Source organism: Equus asinus, chromosome 12 (genome assembly GCF_041296235.1).
Source record: "Equus asinus isolate D_3611 breed Donkey chromosome 12, EquAss-T2T_v2, whole genome shotgun sequence".
NCBI lineage: Eukaryota > Metazoa > Chordata > Mammalia > Perissodactyla > Equidae > Equus > Equus asinus.
Window position 1 is genome coordinate 84948474 of NC_091801.1, and position 21748 is coordinate 84970221.

Sequence of the window (21748 nt, forward strand, 5' to 3'; positions counted from 1 at the left end):
CGCGCCTGCGCCGCGAGCGGGCGAGACAAAGGGGTGGGCCCGGCCGGTCCCGCCCCCAGCGCCCCGCCTGGCGCGGCCGGCCAGGCGCGCGTATGGCTCCCGCGCCTCTGCTGCCCCGGCTGCCCCTGCTGTCCTCGCTGCCATGTACCCCGCGGGTCCCCCGGCCGGCCCGGCCCCGCGCCGTGGCCGCCGCCCCCCGCCCGGGCGCCCTGCTCAGCCGCCGCGGCCTCCTGCGCCTGCCCCGGCCTCCGCCGCGCGCCCGCCGCCCCCTGCCCCCGTGCCGCGGCCCCGCGTGGCCGTGAAGATGGCTTTCCGCAAGGCCTACTCTATCAAGGACAAGCTGCAGGCCATCGAGCGCGTCAAGGGCGGCGAGCGGCAGGCCAGCGTGTGCCGCGACTTTGGCGTGCCCGGCGGCACGCTGCGCGGCTGGCTCAAGGACGAGCCCAAGCTGCGCTGGTTCCTGGAGCAGCTGGGCGGCGAGGTGGGCACGCAGCGCAAGAAGATGCGGCTGGCCAACGAGGAGGAGATCGACCGCGCCGTCTACTCGTGGTTCCTGGCGCTGCGCCAGCACGGCGTGCCGCTGTCGGGGCCGCTCATCCAGGCGCAGGCCGAGGCCTTCGCGCGCCAGATCTACGGGCCGGAGTGCACCTTCAAGGCCAGCCACGGCTGGTTCTGGCGCTGGCAGAAGCGCCACGGCATCTCCAGCCAGCGCATCTACGGCGAGGCCGAGACCCCGGCCGCGGGCCCCGCGCCGGGTCCGCCGGTCAAGCAGGAATCCGCGCAGCCTCCTGGCGCCAGCCCCCTGCCCGACCGCGGCCCGGCCCAGCCGCCCCCCGCCGAGGGCGGCTACGGCGACGAGCAGATCTACAACGCCAACGTCACCGGTCTCTACTGGAAGCTGCTTCCGGAGCAGGCCGCGCCCCTGGGCACGGGGGACCCCGGCGCGGGGTACTGCGGCCGCCGCTGGCGGGGCGACAGGGTGACGGTGCTGCTGGCCGCTAACCTGACTGGCAGCCACAAGCTGAAGCCGCTGGTCATCGGGCAGCTCCCGGACCCACCTAGCTTGCGCCACCACAACCAGGACAAGTTCCCGGCCTCCTATCGCTACAGCCCAGACGCCTGGCTCAGTCGCCCACTTCTGCGGGGCTGGTTCTTCGAGGAGTTCGTCCCGGGCGTCAGGCGCTACCTGCGCCGCAGCTGCCTGCAGCAGAAGGCTGTCCTGCTGGTCGCTCACCCGCCCTGCCCGAGCCCAGCGGCCAGGATACCCACCCTGGAGGAAAGCGAGGAGACCCCCAGGCGGTGTCGGCCTGAGCCCCTCGGCGCCCCGGAGGAGCTGCAGACCCCGGACGGGGCGGTGCGAGTGCTGTTCCTGTCCAAGGGCAGCAGCCGGCCGCACATCCCTGCCCCACTGGAGCAGGGGGTGGTGGCTGCCTTCAAGCAGCTATACAAACGGGAGCTGCTGCGGCTGGCTGTGTCCTGCGCCGGGGGGTCCCCACTGGACTTCATGCGCAGCTTCATGCTTAAGGACATGCTCTACTTGGCCGGCCTCTCCTGGGATCTGGTACAGGCAGGCAGCATCGAGCGCTGCTGGCTGCTGGGCTTGCGGGCAGCCTTTGAGCCCCGGCCAGCTGAGGAGTGTGCTGGGCAGCTGGCCGGCCAGGCCGAGGAGGCTGCCGAGCACAGCAGGGTGCTCAGCGACCTCACGCACCTGGCAGCCCTGGCCTACAAGCGCCTGGCACCCGAGGAGGTGGCCGAGTGGCTGCACCTGGATGATGATGGGGGGCTGCCCGACAGCTGCAGAGAGGAGGCAGGCCCCGGCCGGCCCCCTGCGCTGGCCCCCGTGGCCCCTCTGCCCCTAGCCAGCCTACCCTCTGTCATGAGGGGCGGAGAGGAGGAGGAGGCCGCCGTGCCCACCGCTGGGGAGGCTGTTCGGGGTCTTGAGACTGCTCTGCGATGGCTGGAGAGCCAGGACCCCCGGGAGGTGGGGCCACTGAAGCTGGTGCAGCTGCGCTCACTCATCAGCATGGCCCGAAGGCTAGGGGGCATCGGGCCTTCTCTGGCAGTCCCTGACGATGGGGTGTGACCAAGCCTGCCTGAGGGGCCCCCCAAGCGGCCTTTCTCCTGCTGCACTTGGAGGGAGGGGACACACACAGTCTCCCCATCTCCACGCCTCCCCTCTCCTGGGGTGACCCACCCCATGGCTCAGGGAGTTACAGAGGTTGAAGCCCAGCCTCTCTTGGAGAGGCTCTGTTGGTGAGAGTCATCCCGCTCCACGGTTGCCAGTCTCCTTTGGGGGAGCTGGGAGAGGGGCCCGGGTTCAGGTTTCTCCGCCCTGGGCAAGCACACGCATGGGGTCTGCGGTCTTTGCAGGGTTCCCTCCCACACATGCCTGGCATGCATGCCACAGCTCTTATCAGAGAACAGTTTGCTGGGTGCCCGCCCTGGCCCCTGTGGGGCTGAGGCTTCCAGCCCCGAGCCTGTCCGCACTTCCTGCCGCCCAGCCAGTGGCCCGTGACTTGCACTGGACGAGGGCCCAGCACCCCCATCTGTCTGGAGCCCTGGTGCCGTGTGTTTCCCGAACCACAGCCCTGAGATCATCTCAGTGGGGAAGCACACCACTCGGTTTTGGTTTTTAGTTCATTAAATCATTTTTACAGATACTCTTCAGGGGTCCAGGGTGGTGTCTCAGTCCCCAGCCTGGGGCTGGTCTCAGAGGCTGGCTCGGGTCTTCAAGGCTGGCTCTGTGGGCTGGGAAGGGAGGATGGTGCCCAGCCCTTGGGGCCTCCAGAGGTTCTGGATGCAGCAGGGAGTGTAGACTTCTGTTCCACCCAGATTTTTAATTTTCCTTAAGAAAATTCCATCTGAGCAGCTCTCTTATTCTTTGGGGTTGGCGAGCAGTTGGACTTGGGCCCTGGTGATTGACCAATGACTGGACAAGCTCCCTGGACTCTCCTACCAGCCAAAGCCCACTTTGTCCAGCCCCAGGGCCTGGAGCCATCTCATCTACCCAGGAGCAGGCCCGCAGCACTGACAGCCGTGCCGGGACGATCCTGCAGTGCCTTAGCACCCCTCCAAGGCTCCTCCTGCCGGGGCCTGCCCCCGAGGCTTCCCCACCTCTCCTGGCACTGCCCAGGGTCTGGCTGAGGAGCTGCTTCCTGCGGCCCCGGGAATTGGGCTTCTGGGCAGCACGGGAGGAAAGGGCTCGGGTGTTACTGTCCAGCTCTAGATTCAGCATCCCTTTGGTGGTCTGAGGCCAAGAGATGCCCGTGCCTCCCCAGGGGGCTGCCTTTGCAGAGATGCTGCCCAGAGCCCTCATGAGGGGCAGTGGGCCAGGTTTGGGCCCTGCCTGCCTCTCGGCTGTCTCCCGCATCCTCACCAGTGCTGTGTCCTCTAGTGGTCCAGGACTGCATAGGCTGCAGAAGGCGATGCATTCATGAGAGGGTTGGCCTTGCGCTAGCTGGAGGGAGCCCCCAGCAATTTCCACACGCATCCAAGAACATGAACTGTTCCTTGGAAGTGCTCCTAGTCGAAAAAATATATATGTATATGTATTTGACTTTTTTTTTTCCGACATAAATATGTATCTCAAATCTGAAAGCCAAGGGAAGGTGTGGAGAATGTGGAGAAGAGGAGCGAGGCTTGGCTAGCCAGGCCTAGGGCAGCAACCGTCAGCCGTGCCTGCTGGGGCCCAGCTGGCACCTCCTCTTCCAGCCTTCTTGAGCCTGGACACCTAAAGGAGCCTTTGGCAGTCAGGCTGGCCCTGGGTCTCTAAGCCAAGCAGCTGGCAGGGTCTTTAGGAAGTCCAGCTGATGGCAACCCAGGGCTGGGAGCTCCTGGTCCTGATGGCCAGTCTGCCTGCAGGGGTGTTTGGAGAGGCAGACCAGGGCCTAGGTGGGCTCCAAGTGACGGTGTGCTGGGGCCTGACACATGGCCCAGGGTGGCCTCTGGTAGTGACCTTTCAGGCTTCAACAGCACTGCCTCTCTTGCCATGGTTTCCCTCTCGAGTCCTCCTTCCGGGTCTACCCCTCTGTGGGCCTGGGCAGGGGAGGCTGGAGTTGGTATTGAGACCCGATGTCAGGAACAGGACCTCTCACCTGCCTCTCCGAGCGATTTCACGTCATACCAACCCCCTCCCCTCTGGGGAACGGAGGCTGCACACCAGGAGATGGCTCTGGCTTGTCCCCGTGGGCCTGGAAGGGCACTGTACAAACAAGGCAGAGAACAGGCCAGCCTGGGGCCTTGAGGAGCTAGTTAGAGTGCCTGTCAAGTGTGGGTCTAGGGGGAGCTGCTGGGCCTCTAACAGTGTCTTCTCCCTAGAGCCTAGAGGCGCTGGTGTCCTGTGCATGCCACAGGGCGGAGGCTGCAGACCCCTGACACACGGAGATGGCTGCTCCGCCAGGATGCCTGGCCCTGAGGGCAGCCCCAGCAACACATCGAATCCTTGTGATCCCTGGGGCCCCATCCCAGTTCTGCCAGTGGCTCACAGTCACCCACTTCCCTGGGCTCAGCTCAGTGGGAAATCATGGGGCGGCCTGGCCAGAGTCTTCCCCAGAGAGACCCCAGTTTGTCTCTGCAGGAGAACAGCTCAAGTGGTCCCAGTGGGGCGCCGGCCTTCCCTGCGGTTGCCCGCTGGGCCCAGGGCCTTGTAGCATGCCCCTGGTTTGTGCTAATGGGAGTGATGGTGGACGGCACTGGGGGAGGGCTATGAGCTGAGGCCCTGGAATTCCTGCAGCAGCCATTGTCTGCCTGCCGACTGCTGGGCACTGGAACTGGCTTTCTTGCCCTGGAGGGCACACCTTTAAAGGGTGTGGGGACCACCACAGACTGGGAGCTGCTCAGGGACGCAGCCGCTGGCCTCTCCCCGTCCTGTTCTCAGCCCTTTGACGAATACTCAAGGTCACTGTTCTTCAAAAAGTGGTCCTTAGTCAGTCGGGGTCATTGTCGGAGCTCAGCCAGTAGGCTTGGCAGTGAGCCAGGGCAGGGAAGGCACTGAGGATGGAAAGATTGAGGGTGCAGGCTTCTACTAAAACCACCCCCGATCTGTGAGTCTAGGGGGATGAGACCAGGCTGCAGCAGTCAGAGAAGTGTGGCCCTGCCCAGGGGGCTGCACGCTTGGGAAGTGACCGTCTCCCACGCCACTTGGGCTGCGGGGGAAATACCAGAGTGTGGTGTGAGGAAGGGCAGTGCCCTCAAGCTCAGGGGCCATCCTCCAGGGACCCCCAGCCCATTGGCAGAGTGCAAGAGGGGACTGCTGTGCAGAGCCCTGTTTGTTCCCAGCCCAAGGGTGCCACGGGTGTGGCCTGACTCCAGAAGCATGTCCTTGAGAGGACTGTGGGCTTGCAAGGTACATGCTCTGTTGAGGGGCCCTTTCACCCCCAACCTCGCTGATGGCGGAGTTCACCTGGTCAGATGGCCTGATGCGCTTTATAATAAAGGTTGAACGTGTCGACTTCATATGCGTCCCCGTTCTAAAGTCTTATTTTTGTAACTCTTGATCCAGTACACCTCATAACTTGAAAAGGTGGAGAGGATAAAAATGGACAACACTGATGAAGTAAGAAACCATTCTCATGTTCAGCAGTTTCTTGAAAAAGTAATTGTAGCGTTGCAGGGTAAGGTGAAGAGACTTGGCTGCGACCCTGACTCCCCGCAGCTGCCCTTCTGAGGCCGGGCCCTCTTGAAACAACATGTCTTATCACAGGCCATCACCATCTGGGGCACAGCTGCCCCTCTGGTTGCCCCTCCAGCTTGGCTGGGAGCTCACCGAGGCACCTCTCATTCAGGGAGTGGCCTGCTTGGGGCAGGGCTGGGCTTCTGCCCAGCTGAGCCCACCCTGGTCCCCAGGGGTTCTGTTAGAAGATGCATGGCTGGGACCTCTGACATCCAGCTGAGGGTGAGGTTGGGTGCAGGGGAAGCCGGTGATCCTGCCCCTGCAGAGTTCTCAGGTGATGGGGACATACGGCCCTCTGCCCAAACACCACCTGCACCCCTCCAGCTCTGAGGTCTGAGCCCAACGTCCCAGGCCTTGGCTGAGATGTGCTTCCAGGCACTTGGAATTTGGTTAAATACTGGGCACTCCGTGCTATAGGACAGCATCTTTATTTCTGTTTCACAGATAAAGATACAAGATGTAGAAATGGACTCAGGCTAACCCTTCCAACAAGCAGAGAGGCCGGAGTCAGATCAAGCAATCACCAGCGGAGGACGGGCCAGCCTGTCAAGCTTGCAGAGGCCAGGCAGGAAGAGGGTGGGGGTGGGAGGCCCGGGGGATGGGCCAACCTAGGGGCTGGCTGGGTGGGTCGAAGGCAGACCGCCAGGGAGGGCAGCTCTGGGCAGATGGGCAAGGAGGGAGTGGCAGGGTGGGTGCGCAGCTGGGGGGAGGGGAGCAAGGAGCAGCACTGCGGCATGGTGAGGCCCAGATGGGAGACAATCTGCCCCAGGTCGCACAGCTGGTAGGTGGCAGAGGGGAACTGGCCCCAAGCCTCTGTCCACCGCGTGGCTGGCAGTCTCAGGAGCCACTGGTGGAAGCGAGGGGCCAGCACTCTGGGGCCTGCGTAGGATGGGGAGGCCCCAGTGAGCCTTCAGGCAGTGCCCAGGACAGAGCTGCAGGCGGCCCGCCCCCAACCTAAAGACCCTATGGCCTTGCTTTGGGCCCCAAGTTCCCGGCTTTCCTCGCCCACTGGTCCGTTCACAGACATGCGAAGAGCCAAGTCCTGCAATCACAGGCCCCTCCAGGACCTGACCCAGGGAAGCGTCAGGCGCCAGCTCCACCTGCCACTTGCCAGGAGCCGAGGGCCTGGGGGAGGGGGCCCACACCAGCCGCAGCCAGGGCTGTGTTCCCGGGCTGGCCAGGGCCCATCCTCCCAGACCTGGAGCAGCTCCTCCCCTGGCCTGCTGCTGCCCGCAGCACTGCAGAGGACCCCACGGCCCTCTGCTCTGTGGGCTCCTCAGCCGCTCTCTCTGGGGCTGGCAGGGCCAGGGCCCAGCTCCCTCTGGGGGCCCCACCCCACAGCAGGCTTCACTCCATATGTCCCTGTGCCCCCGAGCTGAGATGAGGGAGCAGGTCTGGCTGCAATCAGACAGTGTCAGAAGGGCCCCCCAGCTGCTTTTGTTGCCAGCCGCTCAAGTCCTCCCTCAACCAACCAGCAGATCACACGGGGCACCAGACCAACAGTGCCACACACGGGCCCTCAGAGACCACATCACGCCTTCCAGTGGGCCAACACCACAGTGCCTTCTGTCCCACAGCAGGTGGGGAGTCCCCCCTCACGAAGGGGTCCCCTCCCATTTACTGTGCAACCGGGAGGCTCCTGCAGGTTAGAGAGAACCGCAGTCCTCCGGGATGGGCCAGGGAAGGAGGGACTGGGAGTGGGCGGGCTGTTCTGGGGGCTGTGGTCGTTGTCTAGCACCTGTGCCTCACTTCCTGCTGAGCTCCCGGGCCCGGCAGGTGGCGGCCTCCACTGCACTCATGGTGGCTGCCCGAAGCCCGCCCTGCTCCAGGGCGTGGAGCCCGTAGATGGTGGTGCCACCAGGCGTGCACACGTCCGTCCGCAGCTGAGCCGGGTGCTGCCCCTTCTGCAGCAGCATCTTGGCTGTCCCCTGGGCAGAGCGGCATTGGGGGCTGATGATTCAGGGGGCGGGCAGCCCCTTCTCCAGCTCAGCCCCACCCTGTGTAGTCTGCTTCGCCATGTATCCCCCAGATCTTGGCCCAAGCTTCTCAGGCCTGCTGTTTCCCTTCCCACAGCTCCCAGGAGGCAGATGGACCCACCCCCTTTCACACGCTCCCCTGGGGCCACCCTCACTCACCAGCAGGGTCTGGGCAGCAATGCGGTGGGCCAAGCCACTGGGCATGCCCATCTTGACAGCACCTTCGGCCAGGGCCTCAGAGAAGGTGCATACCTGTAGGAGAGGGGACAGAGGGTATCAAAGCCAACACTCCGCTGGACACAGCACCCAGCCTGGAGAAGGCTTGGAACCCTCAGAACAAGGCCCAGAACACCAGCCACCAGTCCAGGGCCCAGGGCGGAGGCCTGAGCCCAGAGGTCTGACTGGAGCACTCCTGGGCCTCAAGGGCCAGGAAGACAGTGATGTGGAGAGAGCACAGCTCACGGGCAGCCCGGGGACCAAGCCGCTGGGTCCTGAGGTCAGGGGCTGCAGGGACCTGGAAAGGCCCGGCTTTGCTGAGGGCTGGCCTGTGGGGGCAGGGCCGGGGATGAGACAACACTCACAAAGGCCACGCCGCTGCCACTGAGGCCGGTGTGAATGTCCACGTGGGCCTCGGGCACCTCCTCGCACTGCCCGCAGGCCTCCAGCAGGGTCTGCAGAAGCTTGACCTCGCTGCTCCCAGCATGGCGGCCCCGTGCCATCACCACGGCCCCCTCTTGGACCACGCAGGGCAGGTTGGGCGAGACCCGGAGTACCCGTGCAGTCGGGGGCAGCAGCTAGCCAGAGAGAGGCTGCAGTCAGGGAGCCTGTGGTATCGGCCGTGCCAGGCAGGCACATGCCTCAGCCAGCTGCAGTCTCCCTTCCCTGCTTCCCAGGCGTGGTACGAGGAGGAACCCCAACCCCAGCTCTCTGGCTACCTGGCCACCTCTGCAGGCTGGCTGGGAGGCTGTCTGCCACCTGTCCCACCCAACCTGGTTTTCTGAAGGGCTGAGCCTAGGCTGGGGCCAGTCTGGGATGGCAAGGGGTGGGAAACCGAGTCTGGCTATTAGAGCCTACTCCGCGGTCAGAGCTTCAGCCCCCACCTCACCTCCACACGCCACTCACCTCCTCCAGGGTGCTCAGAGAGACCCCAGCAGCCACAGACACCAAGATGTGCTCAGCGGTGACCACAGGGGCCACCTCTGCCAGGACGGCTGGCAGGATGTGAGGCTTGGTGGCAAAGAAGATGAGTGAGCAGCTCTGCAGCACCTCCTGGTTCGAGTGGGTGGTCTGGCAGCCCAGAGCCTGCACCGGGAGCGCCAGGGCCAGGGCTGGGGGTAAGTGTGGCATCCTCCCAGACCACGGCCCTTCCTGCTGGAGACGATCCTGCACTCCCAGGGGTCTTATGGGTCTCTCCCATTGCAAATACCCATACCACCCCACTCCCAATGTCCAAGACTCACCCAGACCACCCATTCTTGCTCAGGACCCAACCAGGCACCTCATAGGGCCCCGTGATGTCAGCACCTGTGAGCCTCAGATACCAGCGAGTGCCCATGACCATCCCTGCCCACCCCAACACATGCACACACAAGTGCACACACACACACACACACCCCTTTACTCTGCCCTGTCCTTCCACGACTCTGCCTTTCCTTCTGGCCTTTGACCTCCCCTTCCCAAGCCCAGCGGAGCCCAGCCCAGCCCATCTAAAAACTTCAGCTAAATACCCTTCCCTGGCCCCAAGAAGTGTCTCAGAGGGACAGGAGCCAAGAGCCACCCTGGGCCCCTGGGGGAAGCCTCAACCCAGAAGAGCTGGGCCCCAGCTCACCCGGAAGTGGCAGAGGTTCCTGTCAGTTGGTGCACTGGCCAGCACGTGCTGAGCTTCCACTTTCCCTGGAGAGAAAGGCAAAGGCAGGGAAGTCGGTGAGGAGGTGGGGTGGAGGAAGAGTCAGCCTGGCCTGCCCCTGACTGAGCCACCCTGGGCCGTCCTGGCCCGGGCTGGCCTGAGGCTCTGCAAGAACCCAAGTGCTCGGCAGGGCTGCTCCCTGCAGCTAGGAACAGTCGATCAGACCCACTGGATTCTACTCAGCAGTCGCTGCCACCCACCTGCTGCTGCTGAGTCCAGAGGCCCTGCTGGACACAGGGGCCAGGAGCTTGCTTCGTCTACTGAGGACACAGATCCCAGGGAGCTCTGCCTCCTCTGGGGACAGGAAGGCTGGGGAGGGGGGCATGGTGGGGAGGGAGGCCCAATGAGGCTGAGCTTTCCCAGGAGCAGGATATGTCTGTGCTGGGACGTCCAAGCAGAGACTAAGGGCCCATTTGGTAGAAATCATCTGTGTTTGTGGGCTACAAGGCTGGGGAGATTAGACTTCTGTGAGGTCTAACAGGAAGGCAGAAATGCATCCCACAACCTGAACACAGAGTGGATGAATCATGACAGGGATGGCTGCCGTGCACTGCCTACACACACCAGTACTGTGCTGCTCAACACTGAATCCGTACAGCCCTGGAGGGAGGTGATACTGCCAGGTTTCACAAGTAAAATACCTGAGACAGTAAAGTATTTTTGCAGTAAACTGTTTTCTGATCCCTCTGGATCTTGACATACGGCTGAAGGCAGAAAGCCAGCCTATAGTCTACACATAAAGGTTTCTAAATACTGTGGAGTAGAATTAGGCCAGCATTACCATTCCCTGCTGTAAACCAGCAGTTCTCAACCAGCAACGATTCCCCAAGCCCCGCCCCCTGCCCCCAGGGGACATGTGGCAGCGCCTGGAGAGATTTTTGGCTGTCACAACTGAGGGGTGCTACTGACATCTAGTGGGGAGAGGCCAGATGTGAAGGATGCAGAATTATCCGGCCCCAAATGTCCATATTACCGAGGTTGAAAAATCCTGCAGCATGCCACCAGGAGTGGAGCTGGCATACAAATAGGAAAAAGACTTGGAGGCTCAGAGAGGTCAAGCAAGTGGGCCAAGGCATGAGGCCAGAAAGTTGGCAGGAGATCCCACGCTCTAAGCTAGTGCTGCCCAACAGAAAATACCATTCGAGCCATATGTGTAACTTTACATTTTCTAGTAGTCACTTTAAACAAGTGAGAAGAAACAGGTGAAGTTAACCGCAATATATTTTATTTAATCTAATCCAACATAGCAAAAATATTATCCTTCCAACATGTGATCAGTATTAAAAATTACTAGGATGCGTTAGTTTCTTTTTGTGTGTGTGTGCTTAATCTTTCAAATCCGACGTATATTTTGTTGTACACACACAGCACATCTGAATTCGGACCAGACACATTTCAAGCGCCCAATGGCCATCTGTGGCTCATGGCTACTGTGAGGACAACCGGCTCTAAGCCAATGCACGCACATCCCCTCCTCCTGTGCTCTCAGAGGGAAACAGAGCCCGGGGTAAGAGTCCGCCATCTGCCCTGGCACACGCCCGCCTGGCCCTGCTCCACCCCGGGGACCCGGCGCGGAGGGCCCTCGCTCCTCGCCCAGGATTCTGCGGAATTCACCCTTCCGGGCAGGTGGGTCCGTCCCTCCCACACCGGGCCGGTGTTGGACGCCCGCTAGCTCCCAGGTCCGGGCACCCCACGCGCCCCACGGCCGCGGCACCCACCGGCTCGGATGAGGCCTTGCGCGATGGCCTCCGCCATGCGCCCCGCGCCCACGAAGCCCACGCGCCCCGGGCTCGGCCCCGCCGCCGCTGCCATCTTGCCGCGTCGCTACCGCGCCGCCCCCCGCCCCCGGCCGCGCCCAGCGCCCTCGGCCCACCAATGGGCTACGGTCTTCCCGCCCCCGTCCTCGTCGATTGGCTGCCAGGACCGCACGCTCCGCCCCCTCCTGTCCGGGCTCCGCGCTCTAACGCATGCTAAGCATTGGGCCCCGCCCTCTCGCTGCTCATTGGTCCGAGAGGGTCGACTTGACTCTGGTGGGCGTGACGCGTCGCGGGGGCGGGGCGCAATCTGAGGATGGGTCCTGTGCGGAGGGCGACGAGACCCAAGGGAGGACTACGGCCACGTGTGATCAGATCCTTATTTTCCAGAGGGCAGCTTGAGAGGCTCCATTCAAAGGCGAAGGGTCGGAAGGGGTAGGGGCTCCTGTGACGCCGTCCCGGAGATCGGTGCCCAGAGCGCGCCTGCTGGGTGACCGTCGCGGGGACGCTGCAGAGTCCAGAGACCACTGATTGGTGGTCCCTGGGCAGCTGAGCTTCCAGGAGGGTGCCATCCGCCCTGCTTCTGATGAAAGACCGACAGGCAGGATCCGGACTGTGGCCAGGTCAGGTCAAGTGCTGGGAAGTGGAGCCCCGCCAGCCTCAGGCGGGTCTCTCTGGGTGGGAGCAGCATTCTCAGAGCGCCCTGGTTCTCCATTTGGGGCCTGGGAGTGGTCTCAGGTGGGAAGGACAGGGCTGCCTGGTCACGGCGTGTGGTCAGCTCTTCCCTAAGCCACAGCAGGTCCAGGTGTCCAGGTGACAGCATAAAATTAACACTGCCAGTGAAATGTGAGCAAGGATCTATCGCTTTTCTTTTTTTTAAATGTTATATTTACTTGTAACACATTTTTTCTCCTGTCTTATTATTACTTTCGTGTGTGTGTGAGGAATATTTGCCCTGAGCCAACATCCGTTGCCAATCTTCCCGTATTTTGTAGGTAGGATGACTCCACAGCATGGCTGATGAGTGGAGTAGGTCTGAACCTGGGATCCGAACCCACGAACCCTGGGCTACCAAAGCGGAGTGCATGTAACCGTAACCACTCAGCCATGGGGTCTGCCCTCACTTTTCTGTATTAAAGAAGTTTCTCCAGCAGCCTGGATGCTGGTTGCTGTGGGCCTCAGGGAGCTGTGGGGAGGAGGCAGGAGAGGCCTTCCTGGGACCTGGGACCCCAGCAAAGATCTGGCCCCTCGTGTTGGCCCTTGGGAAGATGGAGCGCTTGGCTACCACCAGGGGCCATCTTACAGACTGACGGGGGAGGGTGGGGGTGGGCGGGGTGTGCTTGTAATTTTTAATGGACATGGGAAAAATAAAGCTTGAACACCTGAGGGTGTAGTTTTTAAGACTGCATTTTAAAGATGTTTTGTTTTCTTCTTCAAAACTCTGACATGTTCTAAGCTCTTCAATAATGAAATTCCATTCATTCAACACTGCCCCTGCAGGGTGTGGGCCCTACTCTGGGCCAGGGATGAAAGCCACACAGCAGGGGAGCGGATGGCTGAACCCCCACCCCGAGGACCTGCATTCTGTCTAGGACAGCCCCTGTACAGTGAACACACACACACAGAGGACAACACAGGGGGTGGCTAAAGACACACCATTTGTGTCCTGCCTCATGTGTCCAGGCCTCTCTGCTCTGTGCTGGGCCTCCTTCCCTCTGTTGTCACCTGCTGATCCAAGCTCCAGCTCAGACACCACCCCTTCCACCCGCTCCCTGAACCCGACATGGGCAGAGCCTTCATTCACAAAGGGTCCTGGAGCCCCCAAGTCCTGGGCAGGAGGGGGCTCCTAGGTGTTTTTAGACAAATCGGCAATCGCCCACCACAGGGTGCTCAGAGGGCAAAGCCCACCTCAGCTGAGACCTAAGAGGTGGGAAGCCCCTCTCAGAAGGGTGGGGGCCAGCCCCTGGGGAGGCTGGAGGATAAACCTCTCAGCTTGCCACAGAGAAAGTGGGTGGTGACAAATGCAGTATGAGGTCAGCTGGGCTCAGGGACAGAGGTTGGGACTCGTGCCTGGCACAGGGAAGACAGCCAATACCGCTTGAATAAATGAAGGAATGAATGTGGCAGGCGGGTCTGTGGTCAGAGAGAGCTGGGAGTCATCCACGTGAAGTGACAAAGGGGACCCAGGAGAGAGGGGCCCCAAGAAGAGGCAGGCCCAAGGCTGAGTCCCAGGGCCAGGGAAGGTGCCTGGGTCCTGGGTAAGGGGGGTCAGTGAGCTCTGGCCTGGGGGTTTTGGAGCTGGGCACTCCTGGGTCCACACCCCAGCACTGACTGACTGGCCAGGGGACCTGTCAGTCAACCTATCCAGACTCTGCTGTCTTCCTGTTGAGAATGAGGAGGCCCATGCTGCTCACCTCCCTACCCAGCAGACCCTCCTGTGCAGCACCTGTTACTGTCCCCATGGGTGAAGGGAAGGCTGAGCCCCATCACCCAAGTTGCCACCTGAGGGCTAGGGAGATAAGGGGCCAAACCTGACTCAGCTCTCTCGTGGGGTCCCAGGGGAGGCTGAGCTACCCAATCACCACCCTCCCGAGATCCATCCACATGTCCACTCAGCCTGGGCAAATCCAGTCCCAGCATGTTTCCTCAAAGTCCTGGGGCTGAGCAGTGAAGCCCAGGGGACCTCAGGCCTACACATGGCCCTTCCACCCCAGGGACAGTTGGCCATTCTGTCCTAGCAGCTCTTGGGGGCTGAGCAGTCAGCAGGGGGATGGTGGGCCCTGGGGTTGGCCAGGCTCAGGGTGGCAGTGCCTGCATGTGGGGGACCACTGGCACAGAGCTGCCGGGGCCAGGCCTGTGAAAATGCACTTTATTGGCTCCCAAGGAGTAGGAGAGCAGGATCAGAAGGGGACACATCAGGACCCAGGGACTGGCACTGGGTAATGAGGTGTCTGGCCTGGTCAGGCCTTGGTTTCCCTGAGGACAGACATGACTGGTGGCCCTGCTGGACAGCTGCCTGGAGCCACCCTGGTAGAGGGGGTGGAACGTGGGCCAGGCTGCTGGGCAGCGCCCTCGACTCTGGCAGGGTCTGAGCATAGTTGCTACTGGGCTCTGCTAGCTGAGGGGCCCCTGGGGCCTTGGGGGGGTAAGCCGGCGCTGCTCCCGCCACTGTGCTTCATTTCCGGGCCTGCTCGTAGTTGTCGGTGAACCAGGCACAGGTCTCCTTCACAGCTGCAGACGTGGGCAGGTGAGGGGTGGTGGCAGGTAAAGGCTGGGGCTGCACTGACCTCCATCGGAGGTGGGGAGGGTGAGGGCCCAAGGGACACAGGGCAGTCACCCCCTGTGTCCTGCCTCCCTGATGAGGGTGTGGAGACCAAACCTGCAGGGTGTCCACTGCCAGCTGGCAGTAGAGAAGCTGAGGCCTAGGGAGGGGCAGTGGTGGCCCAAAGCCAAGGAGGGGCCAAGAGATCCTGAGGAATAGGGGTGGGGGGCCCTGGGAGGGACAGGGGGCTCACCCTGCTTGAAGGGTGTGAACCGGAAGTCAGGCAGGTAGGCCCGCAGCTTGCCGTTACTGGCTGTCTTCTTAAACTGCCCGTCTGACTTGGTTGTATCAAACTGGGTGCCCGGTCAAGGCCATAGCGGAAGGGGCAGCTGCTCCCCCAGCCTGCCCTTGAACCTCCTCTGCCTTTCCCAGGGGAGCCTCAGGGAGAGAGCAGCAGATATCGCCCCCCGCCCCACCAGCTGCCAGGGTGAGTGCCACCGGGTGTGTCAGACCCGCAGTCCCTGTGCAGGAAGGCCCACGGTGCCACTGGGAGCCAAAGGATACAGTGACGTCACCATGGAAGTCCATGGCCTCCACCACAGCCTCAGCTGCCTCCTGGATGGAGACCTCATCCTCCTCGCCCACTGTGGGAATGAGGGCCCCACGGCCAGGTCAGGCCTCCTCCGCCTAGCCGCATGCCGCCCAGCCCAACAGATGTTCCCACTCTGCCTTCAGCCACTCTCAGGACAGACATAGGTCCTGCCCTGCTGTGGTGGGGGTCAGGGCCACAGGGTGCCCACCTGAGAGGATGATGGGTTCCACCTCATTGTACTCTCGAAGGACCCAGATGAAGAGCCGGGCCAGGTCCTAGAGGTCAGACAGGCAGGGTCAAAGGCTACAAATTACAGGCCAAATAGGGGCACAAGTCACCTCTTCCAAGTGCCCCTGCTCAGTAGGGGCACAGCCCAGGACCAACTGGGGACAGGGGTCCCTCCCTTTGGGCAGTCCTTGGCCAGCTGAGCCTCACCAGACGGAGTCCTTCCTCCTGCTGAGCTCAGAGCTGCACTCAGAGACTCCCGGGGGGCCAGGAGCCTAGAGAGACTCAGCGAGGACCAGTGACTGTTCCTCCAGGGGCTCGGCCTGGACCCTCACCCCCTCCCAGGATCCCTCATGCTTCTTCACAGACAGCATGCAAGGCCCAGGGAGACAACTGTGCACCGTCCTGCACGAACCAGTGAGTAGATGAACTGTCTCCGCGGCTTCCCTGTACCCCACACCGTCAGGGCTGAGCCACTGCCTGCAGATTCAGGGAGGGGGCGGGGGTCAGAAGGGGCTGTGCCAGCCGCCACCCCCTCCTCCCAGCTACCTCCCAGGGACCCCATCAGGTGGGTAACCTGGCTGAGGGTGCTGGGTGGCGGGCACTCACTCTTGGCCAGGTGCACCTTGTGGATGAGGCCGGGCAGCACGTGGCCGTCCTCGATGTTGAAGTTGTCATGGGGCCCGAAGACGTTGGTGGGGATGACAGCAGTGAAGGTGCAGCCGTGCTGCTGGAAGTAGGCCCTACAGAGGCGCAGCATCTCCTCCGGGCCTGCCCTGGACCACTGAGCCCACCCTACCCGACCCCGGCCTCTGACAGGTGGAAAAAAGAGGCCAACAAGGAAGGGAGAAGAAGCCTGCTGGGGTACCCACTGGGCCCCACTCCCCGCCCCCGAGGGGCTCGGGCGCTCCTCCCGCATTCCTGGCTGGCCTCAGCTGGGCCCGCGCGAAGACCTGTTCTGCACGTCGATCATCCTCTTGGCATAGGAGTAGCCAAAATTGCTGCTGTGCGGAGGCCCATTGTGGATCTGCGGGAGCAGAGGAAGCGCTGCTTCCGGGCCCGCCCCTGCCCCGGCCAGGCCCCGTCTCGCCTCGCCCCGCCCCGCCCCTCACCATGGTCTCGTCGATAGGATAGGTGGTCTTGTCAGGGAAGATGCAGGTGGACAGGCAGGAGACCACCTTTCGCGCGCCCACCTCAAAAGCCGAGTGCAGGACGTTGTCGTTGATGTGCACGTTTTTCCTCTGCGGGAGCGGGGCAGGTTCAGGCCCCTCCAGGAAGGACCCCAGCCCCTACTTGCTTCCAGGGAAAAAAGCCCGGACACACCCCAGCCCGTCCAAAGCAGGCGGTACTGAGCCGGCTCCTCCTAACTGCTCCCCGGGACAAGGCGGAGCCGCCCAGCACAGGCTTTCCAGAAACCAGTGCCCGCTCCTGGCCTGTTAACTCCTCAGCAGGCAGTCCCCTCCCCAGGGCTGTAGGAGGGTCCCGGCCTGCCTTCCCGGAGGCTGGGGGAGGGCCCTGGAGGAGAGGACCACACCCGTCAGTCAGGGCTAGGTCCACCTACAGGGGCTGCTGAGGCCAGGGCAGGTAGTGCACTCCGGGCCAAATCTGGCCCTGGAGCAAGGGTGGAGAGGAGGGGCCCTCCGCTGCCCACCCCGAGGAGCTCACCCTGGCTCTACTGCCCAGTAGCAGTGAAGCCTTGGCCAGCCCCACCCCTACCCCGGCCCTTCCCCTTCTGGAAATTGGACATGAGATGGCCAGGGCATTTGGACTGCTCTGGGGAGGGGAGAGGTGGTGGCTGGGCAGCCTGCTAGGAAGGCTGCAACTGGGACAAGAACGGCCCTGAGGTAACAGGGGACCCTGGGCAGAACCTGGTCTGAGCCTCTGCCACCCAGTGCCCTATGCAGGGCCAAACCACACCAAGGCCAGTTGCACAGAGATGCTGGGGCCAATCCTCTGGGGTACAGCCCAGCAGGGGCAAGGCTACGGGCAGAGCCCTACTCTCCTCGAGCCCCTCACTCCATTTCCCCCATCCCCCTAGAACCCAGTTCACACCTCTGCACCCTGGAGTGCACGGTGGACCTGGCTCAATGTGCAGCTGGACTAGCACAGGTCCTAGAAGCAGATGGTTCTGGAGACCCAGAGGGCTCAAGGGGCAGGAACCAGCCCCAGGTCACACAGTGAACACTGGATTCTCTCAGCTTCTCCAACCTACTGGTCAGCTCCGTGGCTTTTCCTATTGGGCTAAATGCCCCAGGCCCACCAACATGCTTCCCTGCCCACAGACCAAGTGTGGGTCACTGGGGGCCCCTCAGGGGCTGCCCTCGCCAGGCTGTGCCAAGCCCTGACCCTCAGGGACTTCCTGGGCTCGAACATAAGCTGGTGAAGGTGGCCAGGAAGTTCCTAGAACCCTGGCTCCTGGCTCCCAGTGCTCGTTGGGGCCCCCCGACTTACCCAGAAGTCTAAATTGTATTTGATATTCCGGAACAGGCCCCCCACCATTGCAGCAAGATGGATGACATGCGTGGGCCGGACTTTTTCAAATAGGGCTCGGGTCTGTGCAGCATCCCTAGGGGGAGCCAAGCCGTCAGGGGCTCTTTGGAGGCCTGAGGGAACTAGGACCCTGGGGTTGGGGCACCGGGGGCAGGAGCTGAGCAGGGCTGGCGGCAGAAGGGACAGCCAAAAGGGAAAGTGGCCAATTCAGGCACTGGTCTGAGGAGGGTGTGTGCTTCCAGGAAGACATGGGAGGATGTTTGCCCAGGAGCAGAGCTGTGCACACCCAGGCCAGGCTGGTCACCTGGCAGGGAGGGCCCAGGCATGCAGCCACTAGGTTCAGGGGACAGGCCTACCCAAAGCTCTCAGTCTGGAGAGGGCATTGGCAGGGGTGCACCGGGGATGGGCCCACTCACGTGAGATCAGCGTCCTTGGAGGAGACGAACACCCAGTCCTCTCCAGGCAGCCTGGCCCCATCAGCTACCACCTTCTGGATGGCTCTGCCCACCAGCCCAGAGCTCCCTGTCACTAAGATCCGCATGGACCCCTGGGGCTCACCCATGTTGGCTGCACCTGTAGGGCCAAATGGTGTGAGGCTGAGGCCATCATGTCCCCATCCATCAGAAACCAATTCCCCTGAGACGTCACTGCCTGGGGTCACTGCGCTTAGCACTGGGCCCCACAACAACTGTCCAAGGCCTGGCCCCAGGCTCCCTGGGGCAAGTGGTACAGGATGAGGCCTCCAGGGAGGGGAGATGGCCTCCTGGGGACCAGAGAGATCCAGCTGACCTGAGACATCTCCTCCTCCCAGCCACATTCCCTAGGGAGCACTCGTCCTAAAGCTCCACAGGGTCCTTGGGGCTACCACCCATCCCAGTGAGCTTGATTGCAACTCTGCCCTGCAGACCCAATCCACAACCCCCACCGGGCCAAGAAAGGGTACTTTCAGCTCCCCTTTGGCTGACAAGAGGGGAGACAGATAACCTTGGGGCTGGGGGCTCCTGGCTCAGATCGTTAGGGCTGCTTCCAGCCAAAGCCCATATGCTACAGAGGAGAAAGGACCGACGCCTGTGTTTGCAGCCGGGTGCCCACCCGCGGCCGGCTGGTCCCCGAGAGTCTTTGCGAGCCTGGTCCTACTGGGCAGGTCGCGCTTCGGGCTCAGAACTGGACAGGCCTTGGGGCAGCACCCCCTCGCCCCCGAGGACCCTATCCTGGGGGCTGGAAATCTGATCCGGCAGCTACAGGACAGCTCTGCCGCCTCTCCCGCAGGGCCCCAAGGCCAGCCCCGTCGGGAGGGGGCCCTGCCCAGACATCTGCTGCTCCCGATCGCGGGGACAGCCCAGCAGCAGCCCCGTGGGGAGACCCCACTGCGGCCGGTCCCTTCCCACGCCCCCAGGATCCCCGCACGCCTCACGGCTCTCTGGCTGTCACCGAGCACCCAGTGCCCAGGCACGGGTCGCCAGATCGCGCCGCCGTGGGGTCCCCTTGGTGCCCCGCGCCCTCTCGCCCTTGCCCGGTCCCACCTGCCCGAGGTCCGGAGAGCCACTTCCGGCACTGGCGGAGCCTCCAGCCACGCTTGGGGCCAGGTAGAGGGGGCGGCCCCTCCCGCAGCACTCTGGGAAATGGAGTCCTCGCGATGCTTCCCGGGCGCTGCTGGGCAGTAGAGTCCGGGGCCGCGCAGCATCCTGGGAAATGTAGTTCTCGCCAGCTCTATGTCCGCTGGGCGGGTCCCGGAGGCCGATCTAGGAGCTGTGGTCTCAGGGTCCTCGGACCACGACCTCCTTAACCCAAACGAGGCGCAGGGCATGAGCTCCTGCTGGGGAGGGTAGAAGGATGGAGAGCTGGGGAGGCCGCCATCCCTGAGACCTCCTAACCTCGGGAAGGCAGAGCGGGAGCTCCCCGCCCACGGCGGGCACTCGGCTGAGCCGGCGGGACAGCGGGCTCGGTGGGCTCCCGCGCTGCCGCCCGCAGGCCCGGGGGTGACGGGGCGCCGTGTCCAGGAGGGAAAGGCCTCTCGGCCTCCCTACACGGTCTCCTCCCCGCGGCCCACTGGCCGAGGCAGTCACCAGGCCGGACTCGGGTGGGGCGTAGACGGCACCGGGACGGGGGCGCAGCCGCAAAGGGCGTGGCCACAGCGGCAGCGGGGAGTTGGGGCCGCCTTTGTAATCAGCGGACCGCGGAGGGGGCTTCCAGGAGGGGAGCACCGGCTCAGAAGCTGCCCTTGGGGGAATGGAGCCAGGGGCGCCGCCAAGAAGTCAGGATGGGGACCCCGGAGAGGGCCTGGGGGCGTCCATTCGGTCTGAGCCCAGAGAAGGGACTGGCACTCTGAGGGGGCTGGGGGTAAGCAGGAAGGAGGCATTGGCCAGCAAGTCTCCCTTCTGGGGCTGTTCGCCCTCTTGACTCCCCTCCATCCCCTCTGATACAACTTTATGAGCCCCTAGATTGTGAAGGTATACGCGTGCGTACTCGGTCCGCACAGCCACAGCCGAGAGTGGGCCATTGTCAACCCCTTGTACAGATGAGGAAACTGAGGCTCGAAGGCCTGAGATAGCTCTCCAGACTCACACGGCAGGCGATGGCAGAGCGACAGGAGCCGGTCAGTCGGTAGCTCCCTCAGGTTCTGGGTCGGTCTCTGTCCTGCGGTCTGTCGGGGCCTCTCCTCCTCATCCCTGGGACCTTGACCATCTTCTGTCTGGGAGTTTGTTTGACCAGATGTCCTGCCATCACGTCTCAAGCTGCATCTCAAACTGCCTCCCTTGGGCCCTTCTGTGAGTGGCGGTGCCGTCCCCCCACGGCGAGGCCTGCCCTGCCCTCGCTGGGATACGTTGCAGCTTTGAGGAGAAAGGCAGGGCCTCGCTGCTCGCTGCTCAGAGCGCTGTCCTCCTCCTACTGGGGAGGCTGGCGACAGGACTGCCCCTTCCCTTGGTGAGAGTTCACAGGGGCCCGCGTACCTTCTATCTAAATGTAAGTATTTGAAAGCAATCGACCAAGCCAACAAACTGGTAAATAAAATGGGCTCTGCCCTCCTACCTGACGACATGTTATTATGAAAGTACATTTCATAATTATAAAACTCAAAAATATCCCTAAGGCTATGGTTTTATATGAATGGAAATCAGCAAACTATCAGATTACTGAATGTAGTTATGACTACTCGCTTCCAGGTGCTGTGGTGACAGGCAGGCAGGGTTAGTTAATAAAATAAAGACCCCATAATTCCCAAATTGTTATATATTCATCTCAAACAATTTAGTTTTCTTGTCTTCATTTCAGAAAAATTACTAATTATGTTGTTATAATCAAAATGTCTCACATAATTTGTATTCTACTGACTGTAATGCCAAATTAGACAATCTTTCTTAAGTACTTTTTCATTTTTTTTGTACTTTTCATTGTACTTTTTCATTTTTTTTGTTTTTTAATTTGGTTCAGTTTGGAGAAACTACTTTGCTGAGGCAGTGGCAACTGGAATTGTCAATAAAATCCATAAAGCAGTACTCAGATTCAGAAGCAAACCATGGATTTTTATATATTACCTCCCCACATTGCATTTTATAATTTATCAGTATTGCAGAAAATATTAGCAAATATTTTAATTTCAATTTAAAATCATCACTCTTACAGAGCGCCATTCACCATCTCTTACTGCAATATAGTATTTCTTAAGTTCTTTCACATTTTTCATGCTGGAATGTTACAAAGAAAACCAAAAAAAGCAGAATGACACAATTCATTTACAACTCTCTTTAATTGGCATTACACCTTAATCTACAACAGCCAGAAAATAATTTATATTAAAATTACTTTGAGGATTATTTTTGTGAAAGTTTCTTCCTTAGTAGTCATACAAACATTTTTGTTTCTCCTTGTTT

General features: G+C 61.5%; 3 protein-coding genes across 7 annotated transcripts; 1 reads left to right on the forward strand and 2 right to left on the reverse strand.

Moving 5' to 3' along the window:
• Nucleotides 1-27: 27 nt before the first annotated feature.
• TIGD5 (tigger transposable element derived 5) lies at nucleotides 28-5454 on the forward strand. The gene has a single exon (XM_014858128.3). It carries the CDS (start codon nucleotides 143-145, stop codon nucleotides 2081-2083), a length of 1941 nt encoding a protein of 646 aa, XP_014713614.3. The 5' UTR covers nucleotides 28-142; the 3' UTR covers nucleotides 2084-5454.
• A 629-nt stretch (nucleotides 5455-6083) lies between these two features.
• Nucleotides 6084-11423, reverse strand: PYCR3 (pyrroline-5-carboxylate reductase 3). Of its 3 annotated transcripts, none has more exons than XM_014858206.3 (7): nucleotides 11272-11423; nucleotides 9476-9540; nucleotides 8770-8949; nucleotides 8229-8441; nucleotides 7807-7899; nucleotides 7410-7599; nucleotides 6084-6550 (listed from the first exon to the last, which is right to left on the reverse strand). In XM_014858206.3, the coding sequence occupies exons 1-6, from the start codon at nucleotides 11363-11365 to the stop codon at nucleotides 7417-7419; spliced, it is 828 nt and encodes a 275-aa protein (XP_014713692.3). In that variant the 5' UTR covers nucleotides 11366-11423; the 3' UTR covers nucleotides 6084-6550; nucleotides 7410-7416. The 3 variants fall into 3 exon arrangements, with proteins under 3 accessions (XP_014713692.3, XP_070337905.1, XP_070337906.1); XM_070481804.1 differs by having other exon boundaries at nucleotides 7410-7621; XM_070481805.1 differs by lacking the exon at nucleotides 7410-7599.
• Nucleotides 11424-14160: 2737 nt separating this feature from the next.
• GFUS (GDP-L-fucose synthase) lies at nucleotides 14161-20641 on the reverse strand. Of its 3 annotated transcripts, none has more exons than XM_070481808.1 (12): nucleotides 20442-20641; nucleotides 19400-19692; nucleotides 18293-18449; nucleotides 17838-17952; nucleotides 16499-16627; nucleotides 16340-16413; nucleotides 15996-16129; nucleotides 15802-15866; nucleotides 15370-15436; nucleotides 15134-15213; nucleotides 14823-14922; nucleotides 14161-14538 (listed from the first exon to the last, which is right to left on the reverse strand). In XM_070481808.1, the coding sequence occupies exons 3-12, from the start codon at nucleotides 18436-18438 to the stop codon at nucleotides 14483-14485; spliced, it is 966 nt and encodes a 321-aa protein (XP_070337909.1). In that variant the 5' UTR covers nucleotides 18439-18449; nucleotides 19400-19692; nucleotides 20442-20641; the 3' UTR covers nucleotides 14161-14482. The 3 variants fall into 3 exon arrangements, with proteins under 3 accessions (XP_070337909.1, XP_070337910.1, XP_014713689.2); XM_070481809.1 differs by lacking the exon at nucleotides 20442-20641 and adding an exon at nucleotides 19751-19954 and having other exon boundaries at nucleotides 19400-19657; XM_014858203.3 differs by lacking the exon at nucleotides 20442-20641 and having other exon boundaries at nucleotides 19291-19410.
• Between the last annotated feature and the right edge of the window lie 1107 nt (nucleotides 20642-21748).

Coding starts and splice junctions, on each gene's coding strand:
- TIGD5 (XM_014858128.3), top strand. CDS start 143: ATGTACCCCGCGGGTCCCCCGGCCGGCCCGGCCCCGCGCCGTGGCCGC.
- PYCR3 (XM_070481804.1), bottom strand. CDS start 11,365: ATGGCAGCGGCGGCGGGGCCGAGCCCGGGGCGCGTGGGCTTCGTGGGC. Junction 7,622..7,806: donor TTGCTGCCCAGACCCTGCTG/GTGAGTGAGGGT, acceptor CTGAATCATCAG/CCCCCAATGCCGCTCTGCCC. Junction 6,551..7,409: donor CAGCAGGAAGTGAGGCACAG/GTGCTAGACAAC, acceptor CATCCTACGCAG/GCCCCAGAGTGCTGGCCCCT.
- GFUS (XM_070481808.1), bottom strand. CDS start 18,438: ATGGGTGAGCCCCAGGGGTCCATGCGGATCTTAGTGACAGGGAGCTCT. Junction 17,953..18,292: donor TCCAAGGACGCTGATCTCAC/GTGAGTGGGCCC, acceptor GGCTCCCCCTAG/GGATGCTGCACAGACCCGAG. Junction 16,628..17,837: donor AATACAATTTAGACTTCTGG/GTAAGTCGGGGG, acceptor CCGCTCCCGCAG/AGGAAAAACGTGCACATCAA.